Source organism: Carex rostrata, chromosome 3 (genome assembly GCF_964058835.1).
Source record: "Carex rostrata chromosome 3, lpCarRost1.2, whole genome shotgun sequence".
Classification (NCBI taxonomy): Eukaryota; Viridiplantae; Streptophyta; class Magnoliopsida; order Poales; family Cyperaceae; genus Carex; species Carex rostrata.
The window spans coordinates 11,426,286-11,442,313 of NC_135920.1; the positions used below are offsets into that span (position 1 = coordinate 11,426,286).

Here is a 16,028-nt window from a genome sequence, read left to right on the forward strand (position 1 = left end):
CATATTGTCCACATACAATTGATACGTTTTAGCTTATCATAAATTAAAATATTTGATTTTGGTACTTATGGCGGCTTCACCAACCAAATATGAATGAAAGAGCCGATTATGATGCAAGAATATAATAAGCTGCTAATCACAAAACAGACAAAGGTCAATTGCAAGAAAATCCGTTATTTGTATGATTGAAATGTAGATTGGGTTGTTCACCAATCAGATAGAATTGCCATATCTCTAATGCTGCCATCATTTGAGATTGATGTATAACCTGCTTGAAGCTTTATCCTTTCAGATTGAACTTGCTGTAATGCTGAATTGCATGCTAGGTGCTAACATATGTGGGGAACCACATTTTTTGTTTAATCAGCATTCATATTGCTTTCAAGGATTTTTTTTTTAAAAAGAATCCATTTTAATTATTTTAATAGAACAAGCACTATTGAGTTGCTTTTATAAAAAACATTCCACTGATCCCTAATTTTTATTTAATCAGCATTTATATTGCTTTCAAGGATTTTGTTTTTTATAATAGACCTCGTTTTAATTATTTTAATAGAACAAGCACTATTGAGTTGCTTTTTATAAAAAAAACAGCTCCACTGATTCTAAAAAACAGCTCGGTAGAGAGAGAATTTAAATTTTGTTCTAAACAATCTACGTTGGTTATTTTTAGTTTTTTACTTATTCCTACCTCCACCGAGCTGTTTTTTATAAAAAAACAACTCAATGGTGCTTGTTCTATTAAAATAATTAAAATGGATTCTATTTTAAAAAAAATCGCTTTCAAATTACCTACAACTTGAGATATATATATATATATATTCCTTGGTTATGTTAATTAACTTGGTTTCAATATAACCAACATGGCCCAACTTGAATGAATGAGACATAACATCGCAACTCTTCAACATGGCCCAAATTTAGGAAGAAAAGACGTGTGCATAGACAATTTTGCTATAGATTATAAGCAACTAGCCAAGGAGATAGGTGCTAGATTGATTAGAATCTCATATAATATATAAATTCCAGAAAAATAGTAATTTTTGTGAGCATCTGTGAAGACAAGATTCAACTGTCAAGTATTTATGTCAACAATTTTGACAATAATAAAAAATATAGTTTGATCTTAAAATTTCAAAATAAACATTATCTGCAGTACAAATATTATGCCTTTGGAAATGTCATAAAATTTGATGCATGTTTTAACGTATTTTTCAACGGTTTGAAATTAATCTCTTAGAACATCATCAAACAATATACCTATAAATTTATTTAAATTTTTAAATTTTGTTTGAAATTGATTATAAAACTATTTTTAAATTTCCAACATAAATCATTGTCAAGTGGCCTCCATGGCTCCATATAAGAGAGTTGGTGTGTGAAGGGAAAAAAAAAAATTTCTTCCTTTTTTCATCTTTGTCTTTTTTCTTGAGTCATGAAGAGCTACCAGCCTACCAGCCCCAGCGCATCTACCCCTCTCCACAAAAATAAAATAAAATAAAATATACAGAGTAAAAGAGAAATAAATAAATATACAATGACAGTGCTAAAAGAGTGTGTATAAATACGGTACAAATCAGACGGATTAAAATTAACCTTGAATGCAGTCTAATATTATATCTATTGTAGTTAGGAATTGAGTGTAAAAAAGAAAAAGAAAAAAAAGGAGAACTAAATTCAGAAAAACTTTATTTTAAGCATCTGACCATACATGTATTCACAAGAAAATAAGAAAAGATAATTATTCACAAACCGATAAGAATTAGTCATAATTTAACAAGTAATAATGCTTAAAACCAAAGGTTTAAATAGCGTTTATCGCGTCATTGCAGAATGACTAAAAAAACAGCGCTATGCCCAAATAGTGCCGCTATAGCGCGGAATAACGCTATAGTTTTTATAGTCCAAAAATGCTATAACATGCTATTTAGAACCTTGCTTAAAACATTCACAATTAACGAAGATATATTTTTCAATTTGTACTTTAAAATTTGAAAAATTAAATCAACAAGTTGAAAAAAATAACTTCTGATATCATTGTATCAATCATATTGATTCTTGACAAAGCTAAAAAAAAAATGATGCGAAAAATTATGTTTTATTGTTTCATCCTGACGTATACACAATTATTTATAAAACACAATCAAGTGTAGTATTGTGCAGCACGTGTCACATAATGATTTGTGGGAAAGGAATAAAATCCTGGGAATAATAAAAAATATTATTTATCGGATAGATTAGCTAACAACTAAGAGTGCACCTGGTAAAAAAATACTTGTATCATGTCAGCTTGGAAAAAAATTAAAATTATTTTTGTCATATATTATCATTATATTATTGTACTTTAGTGTGATCGAGACGTCTATCTCTAATCCAAAGTTGGTATTCAAAAATTAAGGCCTAGAGCAAAAATTGAATATATTCATTTTTTTTTTATATAGACTCCTAAGTTCCACATCAATATTTGACATCAATTTGAACTTATCGGAAATTTTCAAACTTCGTTCTCATATCAACATTATGTCAATGGGAACATGATAATAATCGATTGTTCTTATATATGGAAAATGTCTTTTTTTTTTTTTGAAAATGTCACAGGCCCTTTTCGATTCTATCTATATATTCTTTTTAATTTCAAATATATCATAAAGTTTCATCCTCTTTCGTAAATCTTGGGAGGACATGAGAAATGCGTTTTATATCTATAACACTTAAAAAGCTCATTTTCTAAATCCAACTCAAAAACCCAGCCGACCCAATCTGGTTCGAAAAATTATCTAACGATAACAAATCCGACTTGGCTTGAAAACCATCCCAATAATTATCCAAGGTTTCCAATCCGATCAAATCAAATTGGGAGACAACTTATCATTATCTTTGGATATTTAATGTTTATTTTGAAGGATTTTCCTGAAGTATATACAGAGATCTTATAGGACTAAAAAAAAAAGAGAAAAAAAAGAAGAAAAAATATCATTATTGCCATTCTATGTTGTTACAAGGATAGCATCCTTCTTGTGCAATGTCAGTAATCTGGACCCGCATGTCATAGACCGAACCAGTTCTCCAGTCAGCTGGGAGTACCGGGTGGTCGGCCCAAATCCATTTCCCGTCATATCCGCCAGTGACAACCATGCGAAATTGCAATGGTCCGGTTGGTGCCTGACTCGTGCTCCAGACCGGACCGTAATCTCTTGTCATGAACCGCCAATTAGACGAACCAACCTGTTTCAGAAAAAAAAAAATTTAACACTGACCTTGTTGTTATTTTAAGAGACTGAATAATTGGGCCCATATTCAGCCCAAAATTAAATTGCTCAAGCCCAACTGAATAAGCAAGGACCATTTCCTTTGTTACTACTTTCTACCATGTAGGAAAATAAAAAATGTGTAGATGTGCTTTATTATATTCTTGGTCGACAACTGCTACATAATAGTTCAAGTACAAAAAAGGTGATATATTAATTGAAGTACCAGAACAGAACAAAAATGTGTTCGCAATTCCTATGCATGTGTTGTCAAATTCTTGTGAACTCTTTCTTATAAAAAAGTTAACTCTTACGCATCACCGCAGATTAAGACGCTAAAAATAAAAAAATGTACATTGGGAACTGGATGTCTCCATTATATAGAACTGGAGATGTCGGAATCAGTAAAATTAATAATTACCTGGGCCACATCTACAGCCACAATGTCTGTCTGGCCTCCTTGGTAAAGAAATTTTACTGACAAGTAATTGGGGCTTCTGCTCTTCTCTTCTACTATTACTGATAAGTTCTTCATTCCAAATTCACATGGAATCCTGCATAACACAAACTCAAAATTGAGACAAATTCTCTGCAAATTTCAATCAATTTAAAGAAGGTTACAATACCCACCTTTTGTAATCGATGTCTACTAATCCAAACTTTCTCAATTCCGGTGCCATTCCATTTTGTGCCATGGCCGTGAAAGCCGAGTTGGGAAGTACGAAATTGTTTCGATTGCTTTTGTTCAAGTCTGTCAGCATCACCTTGACACCATTAGTGCTGCATAATTTGGCGTTCTTGCATCTTATCTGCACAATTCGACCATGTTAGATCTGAGAATCAGAAATTTTGATGCTTGAACTGTTAAGTTATCGAGTTTAATTTATAACCTGAAAGCATGCACCACAGCCGACACCGCCTCGGTAAAGGGACGCACCACCAGCCGCAGCGTAAACTCCATTGATGTTCAAAGCCATTGATCCATAACCACAAGCCCCAGCTAGAAATAGGAAAAGAAAAATTAGAACCAAATTAAAGTTACCAACTTTAATTCTAGATTGAATTGACACAACGAGACCTGATACATACCAGAGGGATCATAGGCCGAGGTGTAGTAAGTTGCTTTCGACTGATGCACACATCTATCACATGCAAGAGAAGTAGACAGGAAGAGAAATAAAGGGAGAATGATGGAGATTCCCATGTCCAAAACAGAGTGTGTAGAAACAGGGTAGATTGCGTGGAGTAGAAGAGAGGCGTTTGTATTAGGGATATATAGTGAGAAGAAGAGAAGGGGTCATGTAATGATGGCAAGGGGATGATGATACATAAGTGGTGCGCAGTGGTTTAATGAGGAAGGAAACAAAAAACGGTGGGGCTACACGCTCCAAAAGAAAACAGAGGTACAAATACAAATAGAAATGGAAAAACAGGGGAGGCACACCGACCCAACACGCGCGCATGGAGGATTGGAGATAAAGAAAGATCGACGAAGAGAGAGAGACACTGTTGGAGTTGCCCTTTTGGAGAGATCTTGGTGGGGGCTGCTTTGTTTTTTTGGATCGTTGGATTGTTACGAGAAGATTTGTTTGTTATTAGGTTGGGAGAAGGTGTGAGAGAAAGAAAGCTCTGTGAAAGTGGGAATCAGATTTATATTGTTTTATATTAGATTAAATCGCCGAAAGAGAATTTTAATAGTGATGTTATGTTATTACATTACTTATCACATCTACACATTCAAGATTCTCTGCGGCCTACAAGGATGACCGTATAATGTTGCGAGTCAATGACAACTGTAAAAGTAGAAAAAAAATATTTAATTGTGTATAATTCAAGTAAATGGTAAATAATTCGGAAACCATTTTTAAAACATTGAGCATCTACATTCCGGCAATTCAAATGGGTTAAATAACTATTAACTACTTTTTAGAAATTAAGGTCTCTAAAATTTTTAATCTCACATCTTAAAATTAATTTTACAGTTTCTATTAAGCCACGTCATCAATGAAATTAAAAAGAGAAATAATTTCAACCAATCATTTGACCAACACAGAATTTATAAACAGTTTCTTAATAAAAAACTTTCCTGCATAGTTTTTAAATAAGAAACTCCCATCACATCTTTGAAATTGAATTATAAACTGTCACATCAGATTAAAAACTCTCATAGTATTAGAGAGGTAGATGCTCACATAAAACTTGTATTCCATAGAATAAATGCTTGCATTAAGAAATTACTGGACACCAAATTGAGCACCATTAAGAAATTGAAGTTGCAATTTGCAAGGCATGCTTGTATCTTTTGTGGTACTGGTTATTGACCTATTTAACAACCGTCAAAAACAGCAGGTATGAGGTATGTATAGTGTATTTTGTCAGTGTTAATAAATAATTTGACCTAAATATGGTTGTTAAGGTGTACGTCAGTGGTAGATTAGTAGAAGCATCTTTCTATTTTGAGGACCTACTAATAAGTTTCTTCTTTGTACTCTTGTTTGCACATTTGTGTTAATCTGTTAATTAATTAATTGCTTACATGTTTTTAGAGGGGGGGGGGGGGGGGGGGGGGGGGGGGTAGGTTGGTAGGTTTCCTCTGCAAGCAAAATTAAATACGCTTGGGTCATTTTCATTTGTTACTACCAATTGACCTAAATAAATGATAAATGATTCAGAAATGAATGTTTTTGGTCGGAAGAAAATTAAAATATATATATCAAGTGCATTAATCAGACCTTTTTTTGTGTCATACTTCACAAATATGCTTACTTAATAAATATATTTGATTTGACATATCTATTCCGTAATTGATTTTATGTCACTTGTTCTCTTTCTTTATAAAGGAAACAGTAAAGCATATTTTATGTTCAGTTATTGGTTTCATCCCTGTATTTAATCAATAAAATAAAACTGGTTCAATTATGTAAATATGTAACGACAGAAAAAAAAAAATCATAGAAAATGAGATAATTGACAGTTTTCGACACTACATTTATTACGAACATAGCTGTTGCAGATATGTCTTTAATGAGACTGTCTACAATTTTTATTTTAACACCACTTATTAAGGCAAACAAAAAGGACAAAAAAGAGAGAAAAAAAAATGGTTCAAGAATATGTGATGACTAGTAAGTACTAACGACAACTCGCTGGATTTGGTTTTTTCCGGGTTTCAATTTCTCTGTAGACCGGTTTTATATAGTTCAAGGTGTGGTGAGCTAAGTCCCCATCTTCACTAAAGTGGATTTCTTTGATTAAAAATTACATTTCTGATTTAATTTATTTAATTTTATATAGCAGAATTTAAAATTTTGGGTTTACTTACATATTTCGCATGCTACTTTAAAAAATATTTTGAATTTATAATAGAAGATAAGAATTATGTTAGATGTTTGTATATTATAATTATTATTGATGCAGGTGGGTCGTTGAGAATTTATGGTTCATGTAACAAAAAAAAAGAAAAAAAGAAGATCGAAGAAGTTTAGAAGTAAAACTCATATTTTCTTAAATTTCAATGTTTTGCTCACAAAAAATATTTTCCAGGTCACAAAATTTCACATTTACTCACAATTTTTTTTGTTATCTCTGTTATACTCGCAAAATATTTTGTACCCCGCAAAATTACTCGCAAAATATCTTTGTTTTGGACACAATTTTTTTTGTGAGTTGTCAAATTCATTTTGCGGATGTAACAGAGAGTTGTATGTGAAAGAACGTGATTTTCTTATGTTATTTTTTTAGACAGTTATTTTCAGTTTTTTTATTTTATTTTGAACAGTCACATAACTAAGAGATGCCTAGATGAATTTTTTCATGTTATGTAAGAATTAAAAAGCTTCTTTCTCTCTTTTGAGTGTGCTTAAAAGCATTTATTCTTGTTGTTGTGCTAATTATGCATCAAACACATTCACATTGTAATGTTAATTTATAATTTTATTTTTTTTCCGATACAAATTTGTCTTTTTATGTGTGTGTGCGTGTTTGCTAACATATCTATAATATAACAATTATTTCAGTTTGTTATCTTGAAACTTGACATAAAAAATTTAAATATATAAATAAGTTTAATTTGAAAATTTTCTAATCATACTATTTTATTTATTTTCTCATCCATCCAATTTGTTTTTCTTTCCTCATTTATTCGGATCGGACAGTTCTTTATTTTCATGCTTTTCTTATTTAAAAAAATCATTTTATTGGGCAAAAGTGTGTTATTATTAGTGTTTTAAAATGCGGTTTTGTTCATGCATGCGGAAGGCCACTGCATACCACATATGCGGTATGCGGACGCATATGCGGATTTATATATGCGGATTTTAAAATAAAAATTCACGTATATATATATATATATATATATATATATATATATATATTCATATTCATATATTTGAATTTTTTTTTACATAATAACATAACCAACAATATTTTTTTGATTTTTTTAATATAAATTTTAATTAAAATACAATCAAATTATCAAAACCGCATGGAAAGACTGCATGACCGCATATTTCAATCCGCATGGCCGCATATTCAGACCGCATGGCCACATATTCGGACCGCATGGCCGCATTTTTAATCCGCATGACCGCATATTCGGACTGCATATGCGGCCGCATGGAAAAACCGCATGAAAAAACCGCATGGGCATTCTGAGCACGGCTACCGACTGCATACGCATATGCGGCCCATGCGGCCGCATTTTAAAACACTGGTTATTATGAAGTATACATATAATTAGTATTTTTGAAAAAAAAATATTAGCTTTCAAAATTTATGTAATACATATTTTTAAAATTTATGTAATACATATTTTTAAAATTTATTCTTTCAGTGGATTTTTTTAGTGAAATTCGAAAACGATATTAATTTAAATTCAAAATGCAAAACGTACATGATTAATTAAATAAAAAGAAGTGGACCTTTGATTCCTCAATGAGGTTTATTATCAGTACTAAGCATAGTCACAAGATTCGCGAATTAAATACGAATAATTCATTTTTTTTGTAATGCCGAATTATTTAGTTGATTGGACTTTGACTGAATTAAACCCAAATAATTCGCGAATAATACGATTTTTTTTCCGAATTTTACGAATTATTCGCGTTTTTTCCCAAATGTTTCCCATAACATATATTTTTATTTTTGCTCTCTTGCAGGACTGAGATCTCTGGTCTGGATAATTCTGAATCATTTCTGAATTATATTCGAATTATTACTGAATCACGAATTTTTGATCTCGCCGAACCGAATCCGAATAATTCATTTGTCATTATGGTACAAGTAGCAAGCCACATCGAGGTGTGTATGCATTGGCCACAATAAATCAAGATATAGCGATAAGGATGCCAAGCAAGAATCATTGATGCAATGGGTATGGATCAGCCGAAATAATTCAGTGGGAGCACTTCCGTGCTGCTGCCACGTCGCTCTATTTTTATATCCAAAACTGATGCTGACTGGCGAGTGGTGACAACCGTCTTTAAATATTCCTCTAACATAACGGGTGCCATTTGCTGTCTGTATATTAAAAAAATAGTTCGCCAGTATTTTCTTCTCAGAATATAACAATAATGGTCAAAGAGGAGGCATCGGATGACGCCCTTTTTTGATGACATCGGATGACATCATGTATTTTTAAAGTCTAAACGGTCGATCTAAACCGTTCAACTTGATGGATATGTTAAAATGTGCTTGCAAATCAAATTTTACATTTTTCTGAATTTTTATACTATTTATTAAGATGGGTACAAAAATTCAACGGTATGAATATAGCGATTTTGTTAAATACTTAATAAATAGTAAAAAAAAATCAAAAAATGTAAAATTTGATCTGCAAGCACATTTTAACATATCCATCAAGTTGAACGGTTTGGATCGACCGTTTGGACTTTAAAAACTTTGAAAATGCACGATGTTATCCGATGTCACCAAAAAAGGGTGTCATCCGATCCCTCCTCATGATCAAATCATTAATTGTTGTTAAGGTAGAATAGACCAAATTAATAATTTAGTCACTCCTTAGTCAGATCAAATATGAGATTTCTATCAGAAGGACAGAAATTAAGTTTAAATAATTTATTGGATTCAACTTCATTATCTAGTTAGGTATTATAAAAAAAAACAATCAACACAAGCAAAAACAACATAATATTTGTCTATTTCTCCTACACTGCAAATTTGAAGAAAAAAAAATTCAAATAAATTTGGGTTCTAATCCTAACTACCATTACTATTAACAAAGCATAATTTATCCAAATTTATTTCAAGTAAATTTATCCAAATTTACTTAAAGTCAATTTATCATAATTCAATAAATTCAAGTAAATTAGGGTTCAAATAACTAAAGGAATTCAATTAATTCAAAGAATCAAGTAATTGTATCCTAATTCAAGGAAATTAGCAAATTACTATTAGAGATAAATTTACAAAATTAGAGAAGAATCCAGTTCAATGTGAGATTCGACTTAGAGAAGAGAAGAGAAGAGTGAGATTCATCAGGCGTCACTCAGATAAGAAAAGCTTGTTTTCGTTTTAAGAGAGCGTGAGTTAGTGAGGAAATTTTGTTTTCGAATTCGAGTGAGAGAGTTGGCAATTTTTTTTATTCAAAAAGAGCGCGATTGGGAGAGTTGCATTTGACGATTTTTTTAATCAGTGGCGTAATTGAGAGACTGGAGAGCACATTATTCTTTTATTAAACAACACCTGCGGCCTAGCGATATCAATTTTAATCGGACTTGGTATGTAATTTTCTTTTAAATTGCATTGAATACAAGATTGGACTTACTGGATCAAAGAAGGGGCAAATTAATTTTCAGGAAGTAAAAATGAACTCGGATATTGAAAATTTGGTTTGGGAGTTAACGATCAATATATGGTCCGATCACTCTCTTTTTTGGATTTTTAATGTCGTCATTTGTATAACAACGTGATGAAAGGTGGACCGAATCATTTGATTCGGTCCAATTGGAGTGATCCAACTATAGATTTGAATTCAATCATTGTTATTTTTAGAGAAAAAAATCCTCAATTTATTTCTTGAAAGAATAGTTTTTCAATTTCCAAAAAAAAAAAATGTTCTTTCCCTCGGCTGGTTAATAGAAGAAAAACAATTATAGTGATAAATACGTGTATTTATATTAAAAAAACTTTTTTCTTTTCTTTTCAGAATGGGTGAGATATATAATAAAAAAAAAATCATTTTTCTCTCAAGCACCGAGCATAAGACCATAAGATTAGACGTAATTTTGCATCTTAAAAAGATAGTTAAAATAGTTTATTTTGATAACTGTTATTTTACAAGAAACAGAGACAGAAAATTATGCCAACTACTAATATTTGAAGGTTCCCGACGACAATGAAATATGTATGTATGATTGAATCAAATTTTATTAATTTTGGAGTTCAAATAGTTAGGTATTTGAGATAATTGGTTTTTGAATTTTAATTTCCAAATTAAACTATTGAGTGATTGCTATGGGTGTTTTTAATAGTAATATGAATGTTTTCTAATTTATATCGGAAGAAAATTGAATGCTTAGTCCTCTTAATAGACGGTTCAAACCCTCTAATTTTTTACCATCAAAGACAAGACAAACCCTAAATAAATTAGACCTTGTGTCCCAAATGACCTTTTGGATTTTTATATTATGGAAAAAAAAAACCAATAATATATTCAGCGCAACAGATAAGATAATACTTTTAATACCATAGACACTTTTGGTTAGATATTAATAAACGAAAAAAATATTCACAAAAGATCATTAATTCAAATTTCTAAACTCTTATATAGAAAATATTGTCTTTAGATCACTAGACTAAAAACTGATTCATAAATACGACACATGAACTTTAAGAAAATCATCCATCTTAAATAAATAAATCAAACTATGGAGAAAATCAATGTACTGAAGAAAATATTTTTTTTTGGTTTTTTTTAAACTCTGATAGTGGCTATCAGATTGTATAAATTACAACCAATCATCAACTACAAAAAAAAAATATATGTAGCAATTTTTTTTTCTTAGGTAAAATAAAAATCAAACAAACTATATTCTCGATTTTCTCCATTGTTTTATTTATTTATTTAATGAACACTCACTCATGGCCCCTGGGACAAAGAAGGATTGAGGCCAAAGAGGTGGCAGGGATAGTCAAATTGATAAGGATTGATGCCTAAAAGGTATTCAAAGCACAATTATCATAATTAGGTTAAGGAATAATTAAGCTGAACAAGATAAAAAGGAATCAAGACTGGATATAAAGCCATACTGCAATTGAAATTTTATAATATATAATGCTTAGCAAATGCTGACTTGGATGCTAGTGGACGTAGTTTCTGTTTGGCCATGCTGCATAAATACTTCCAGGAAAACGGGAATAATATATATATGAAGAAGAGAAATTAATGCAATATAGACAAGCAACACTGGGCAACACTGGGAAATGAATTAATTTATTTTTTGACACATTGTATTCAAACAACGCGGTCTCTTGAATTGCAAACAAGGAGAGGGGAGACCAGGAACCAGGTCAAAATAATTTTAGATTATATTCAGTTTGAGAAAAACATGACCGTGTTGAAAATCAAAATCCTCAACCTTCTTAGAGACTACAGGCGCAATCAATTTCAAAATCAAGCTGCCAGTATGCAAACAGATTGAATACGGATTGGATAATGGTAAAATTATATTCTGTTTTTATTTTTCAATTACTGATACAGATATGAATAAATATTAAATATTAAACAAATACAAATATAAATTGATTATTAAACAAATACAAACACACATATAATTTGAATTCCTAATTTAAATATTATAAAAAAATAACATATTATTCAATAGATTATTTTTCTTATTAGAAAATAAAAATAATATAAAATACAAATATAATGTACATATTCAATTCTTATGGTGAACAAAATACTTTTTCTCATGTTATACTTGTTATTTCATTACAAAATATATATCTCTTGTTAACAAAAATTATCATTAATATAACTATATTTTTAATTTTAAAAAACCAACAAAAGATGTTATTGTCTCTAAACAAACAAATATCCGAAAAACTAGAACATACGAATATGGATAATTATTTGTTTACGTACTTGTATTTGCTTTTGAAACTGAAACCATACATATATCCGTATTTGCATAAAGAGTAGGGTTAAAATGCAACATTGGTTTTGTGCCCCAACAATACCCCACGTCTCTATCCCCTTTTACAAAATTCAAACAGTCGATCTAAACCCCTCAATATGATATACATATTCAAAAGTGCTTAGAGACCAAATTTTATATTTTTTATATTTTTTTTAAGATAGGTACAAAATCACTGTTTTTGAATAGTCCAGATGCAGTGATTTTATACCTATCTAAAAAAATAGTTAATATATATATATATATATATGAGGAGGGATCAAGTTACAACACTTGAAAGTTACAACAAAGTTACAACATCATTTTTTTTCATTTTCAAAGTCCAAATCGTCGATCCAAACCGTTAGATATTCAATCTATATTAAAATGTGATTGCAGACCAAATTTTACATTTTTTGAAATTTTTTTGCTATTTATTAAGATGGGTACAAAATCGCTGTTTTTATTAAAATTCTGCACCATTAAAAACAGCGATTTTGTACCCATCTTAATAAATAGCAAAAAAATTTCAAAAAATGTAAAATTTGGTCTGTAAGCACATTTTAATATAGATTGAATATCTAACGGTTTGGATCGACGATTTGGACTTTGAAAATGAAAAAAAATGATGTTGTAACTTTGTTGTAACTTTCAAGTGTTGTAACTTGATCCCTCCTCTATATATATATATATATATATATATAAATTTGATCTCTAAGCACATTTTAATATGTATATCATGTTGAACGGTTTGGATCAACTGTTTGAACTTTGTAAACGGAGATAGAGACGTGAAGTATGGTTAAGGCACAAAACCAATGGTGCATTTTAACCTGCTCTTGCATAAATCATATTTGTACTACTCATGTATATATATTATATCTATATCCAAATATCTAAATATGCAAAAATCTAAATACAAATTCGGATACAGACAGATAATATCCGATTTGCTTACAATCTTAAAAGTTGCAGGTTTAAAATCTGACTAAAAAATTCTCTGTGGATATTTGCATGGCTTGATTCCCATCTCTATTTTTGACAAATACCGGTGGAAACCAATAAATTTCTCTTCCAACGCTATAGAAGTTATTAATGACGTGACTAATTTTAGTGAAAGATACTAGCGCAAGATAAGTAGGATGTAATTGTTGGTACATTAACATTTTTTAATTTTGTTACCAAACTCGTTACTAAATTGTGTTACCTATTAGCTTTTAACGACTCTTAAATGAGTGTTATGGTGATTTAGTCAACTAAGCAACTGCTAAAATGATTGAGATGGATATTAGTCATCATAATTAATAATAGAGACCTGGATGCAAAAATAGCTGTACTATTTGTGGTTCTTCCACTACTGTAGAATAGTGGACTTGAACTATGAGCAAAAAAAAAGAAAAGAAAAAAGAATAGTGGACTTGAAATGAAGTTTTCTTTATTGTATATATTCAAGCAGAACAATGATAAATAGTATGGAACAAAAATAATAAGTTGAGCATTATCTATTTTAAGAGGGACAAAGAACAAAAAAAATGAATGGAAGAGGTTAAGAATTGAGATAAATATGTCTCCCTCTTCTAATTTTGCTTTCTCTGTCTCTCTCTTTTGGATAAAACTAATTGACAAATACAGAAATGTTAGAGGAATAAATTTAAAAATATAAAATTAAATATTAAAATAATTAACTTGTCTCGAAAATTAAAATTAGAATGAATTGTAAGAATGTAGATGATTTGGAATGAATTAAAAAATAATTCGGAATACACAATTCACATCAACAACTTCGGCAATTATTTCTCATGTCAATTTTAAAGCATCTCCATCTCTAGATTCATTCTAATATTATTTTAATTATTGTTTTTATAATTTTACAATTTATTTTCTTGCATCCTTAGAACTGAAAATTGCAATGTAATTATATATAAATTGCTCTATATCTTTACAACTAAAATTATAATTGTCACATAAACATTTTCAGTTAGAATAGAGATAATAATAAGGTGAGAAAAAGTTTGTATAATTTTAACTAAATCAAAGAATCAAAATTTCAAACCTAGTTTCTATCATGGCTATAAAATCACTGTTTTGTTTTCAACATGCGTCAGTTCATAATTTTCCAGAAATTCAAATCTAGTTTCCATGTCGACCAAGCTTAATCAGATCTTTTATAGTCCACTATTCTTTCATTTTCAATCTGTCTTATTCCATTAGACGTTGATTTGCTCCAGCAAATTTGTATGGATTCTTTGTTCATCAACTTTTTGCGCCGCTTTAATTGAATCCTATCCAATTTAGATACGTGTAAATCCTTCAAAATTGGAATTTTATGTATGATTTATATTTGTGTGGTGATATGACTACAAGAAACTGGTGAACCAGCTTAGATTTTTTTTTTGAACAATTATTATTATGCTTCTTGCTAAAAAGAATATATTGATATATTTGTGTTCTTAGATTTCTAGTCATTTTAATAACCAGGTCCTCTCCTTTCTTTTATATTTATTGAGTTCAATTTTTGTCGAATAATCAGTTTGTAATGTGATATGAGAGTTTCGTTGTGAACTTTGAGATGACAGTTTGATAATTTAAAATCAAGGTTCTACATAATGATTATAGCGCTATAACTTTTAAAATTAGAAAAAGCTATAACGCAGCTATTTAGAATCATTATAAAAAAAAAAGATTAATAACGTTATAGTTTTTGAGGTCCGAAAAAACTGTAGCACAGCTATTGCGTAGCTATAGCTAGCTATTTAAAAACATGTTTAAAACAATTCAAGTTTTATATTTATGAGAAAAGGTAACGTCCCCCGGGCTACAGTCCTCCAAAAATCTCCGCGTATAAAAGCCTTCCCTTTTTAGCTTAGTTCTGACGCGCTTTCCACTGTCATAATTTCAAGTACAATATGTATGTTCATAGGATAATATGTGTATGTTCACAGGATAATATGTGTATGTTTACAGAAGGTGGTCCCCAACAGCTGTCACGCGTTTCAACAACTTTCACGCGTTTTTATCTAGGAACATGCGGTTTCATCTGCAGAACATCTATTGAACTTGTTTATAGGATTATTTTCATAGTATTACAAGATCTAATAAACTTGTTTATAGGATTAGTGTAAAAAGTCTGGGAATTTTCGAGGGATTGAGGGCCGGAGACTATTAGCTGCTTCCTACATTTATTACTAATGAAAGGCGTGCTTCGTATGATTGTTTCAATTAATTTGTAGTTGCGGTATAGGAGTGGAGTGAAAATGAAAATCCACAAGATTTTTCTTAATCTATTGGTAGTTGTAATTTTAATAATAAGAAAAGGGAGAGAAAAAGCAGAAGGATGGCACGAAAAAAACATGTTTAAATTTTTAAAGGTTAATAAATATATTCTACTATTGAAAATGACACAACATATCTAAAACTTCGGTGCATTTAAAGAGGTTCTAATCTGGACCGTCTAAAATTACAATCTATATTGTAGCATCTAAGTTAGTTCAGATTTATGGATTCTTTTGGAACTTCAATTTTAAAACTCAAAATTTACAATTCATTATTCGCTTAACTATTTGTAATATCTACAAACTTGAGGATTACATTGAAAACATCCAATTTATTAAATATCAAATTCCATTATTTTCTGAATTCTTAT

General features: G+C 30.3%; 1 protein-coding gene across 1 annotated transcript; it reads right to left on the minus strand.

The window, feature by feature from the left end:
- Positions 1 to 2,868: 2,868 nt before the first annotated feature.
- Positions 2,869 to 4,879, minus strand: LOC144551482 (expansin-like A2). The gene is made up of 5 exons (XM_078299449.1): positions 4,338 to 4,879; positions 4,139 to 4,248; positions 3,879 to 4,057; positions 3,670 to 3,802; positions 2,869 to 3,225 (listed from the first exon to the last, which is right to left on the minus strand). Exons 1-5 carry the CDS (start codon positions 4,450 to 4,452, stop codon positions 2,977 to 2,979), a joined length of 786 nt encoding a protein of 261 aa, XP_078155575.1. The 5' UTR covers positions 4,453 to 4,879; the 3' UTR covers positions 2,869 to 2,976.
- Positions 4,880 to 16,028: the final 11,149 nt, after the last annotated feature.

Excerpts from the sequence above, each read along its gene's own strand:
- LOC144551482 (XM_078299449.1), bottom strand. The coding sequence starts at position 4,452 with ATGGGAATCTCCATCATTCTCCCTTTATTTCTCTTCCTGTCTACTTCT. Across the intron at positions 4,249-4,337 it reads CTCGGCCTATGATCCCTCTG|CTGGGGCTTGTGGTTATGGA; the intron begins GTATGTATCAGG and ends TCCTATTTCTAG. Across the intron at positions 3,803-3,878 it reads GTAGACATCGATTACAAAAG|GATTCCATGTGAATTTGGAA; the intron begins GTGGGTATTGTA and ends TGTGTTATGCAG.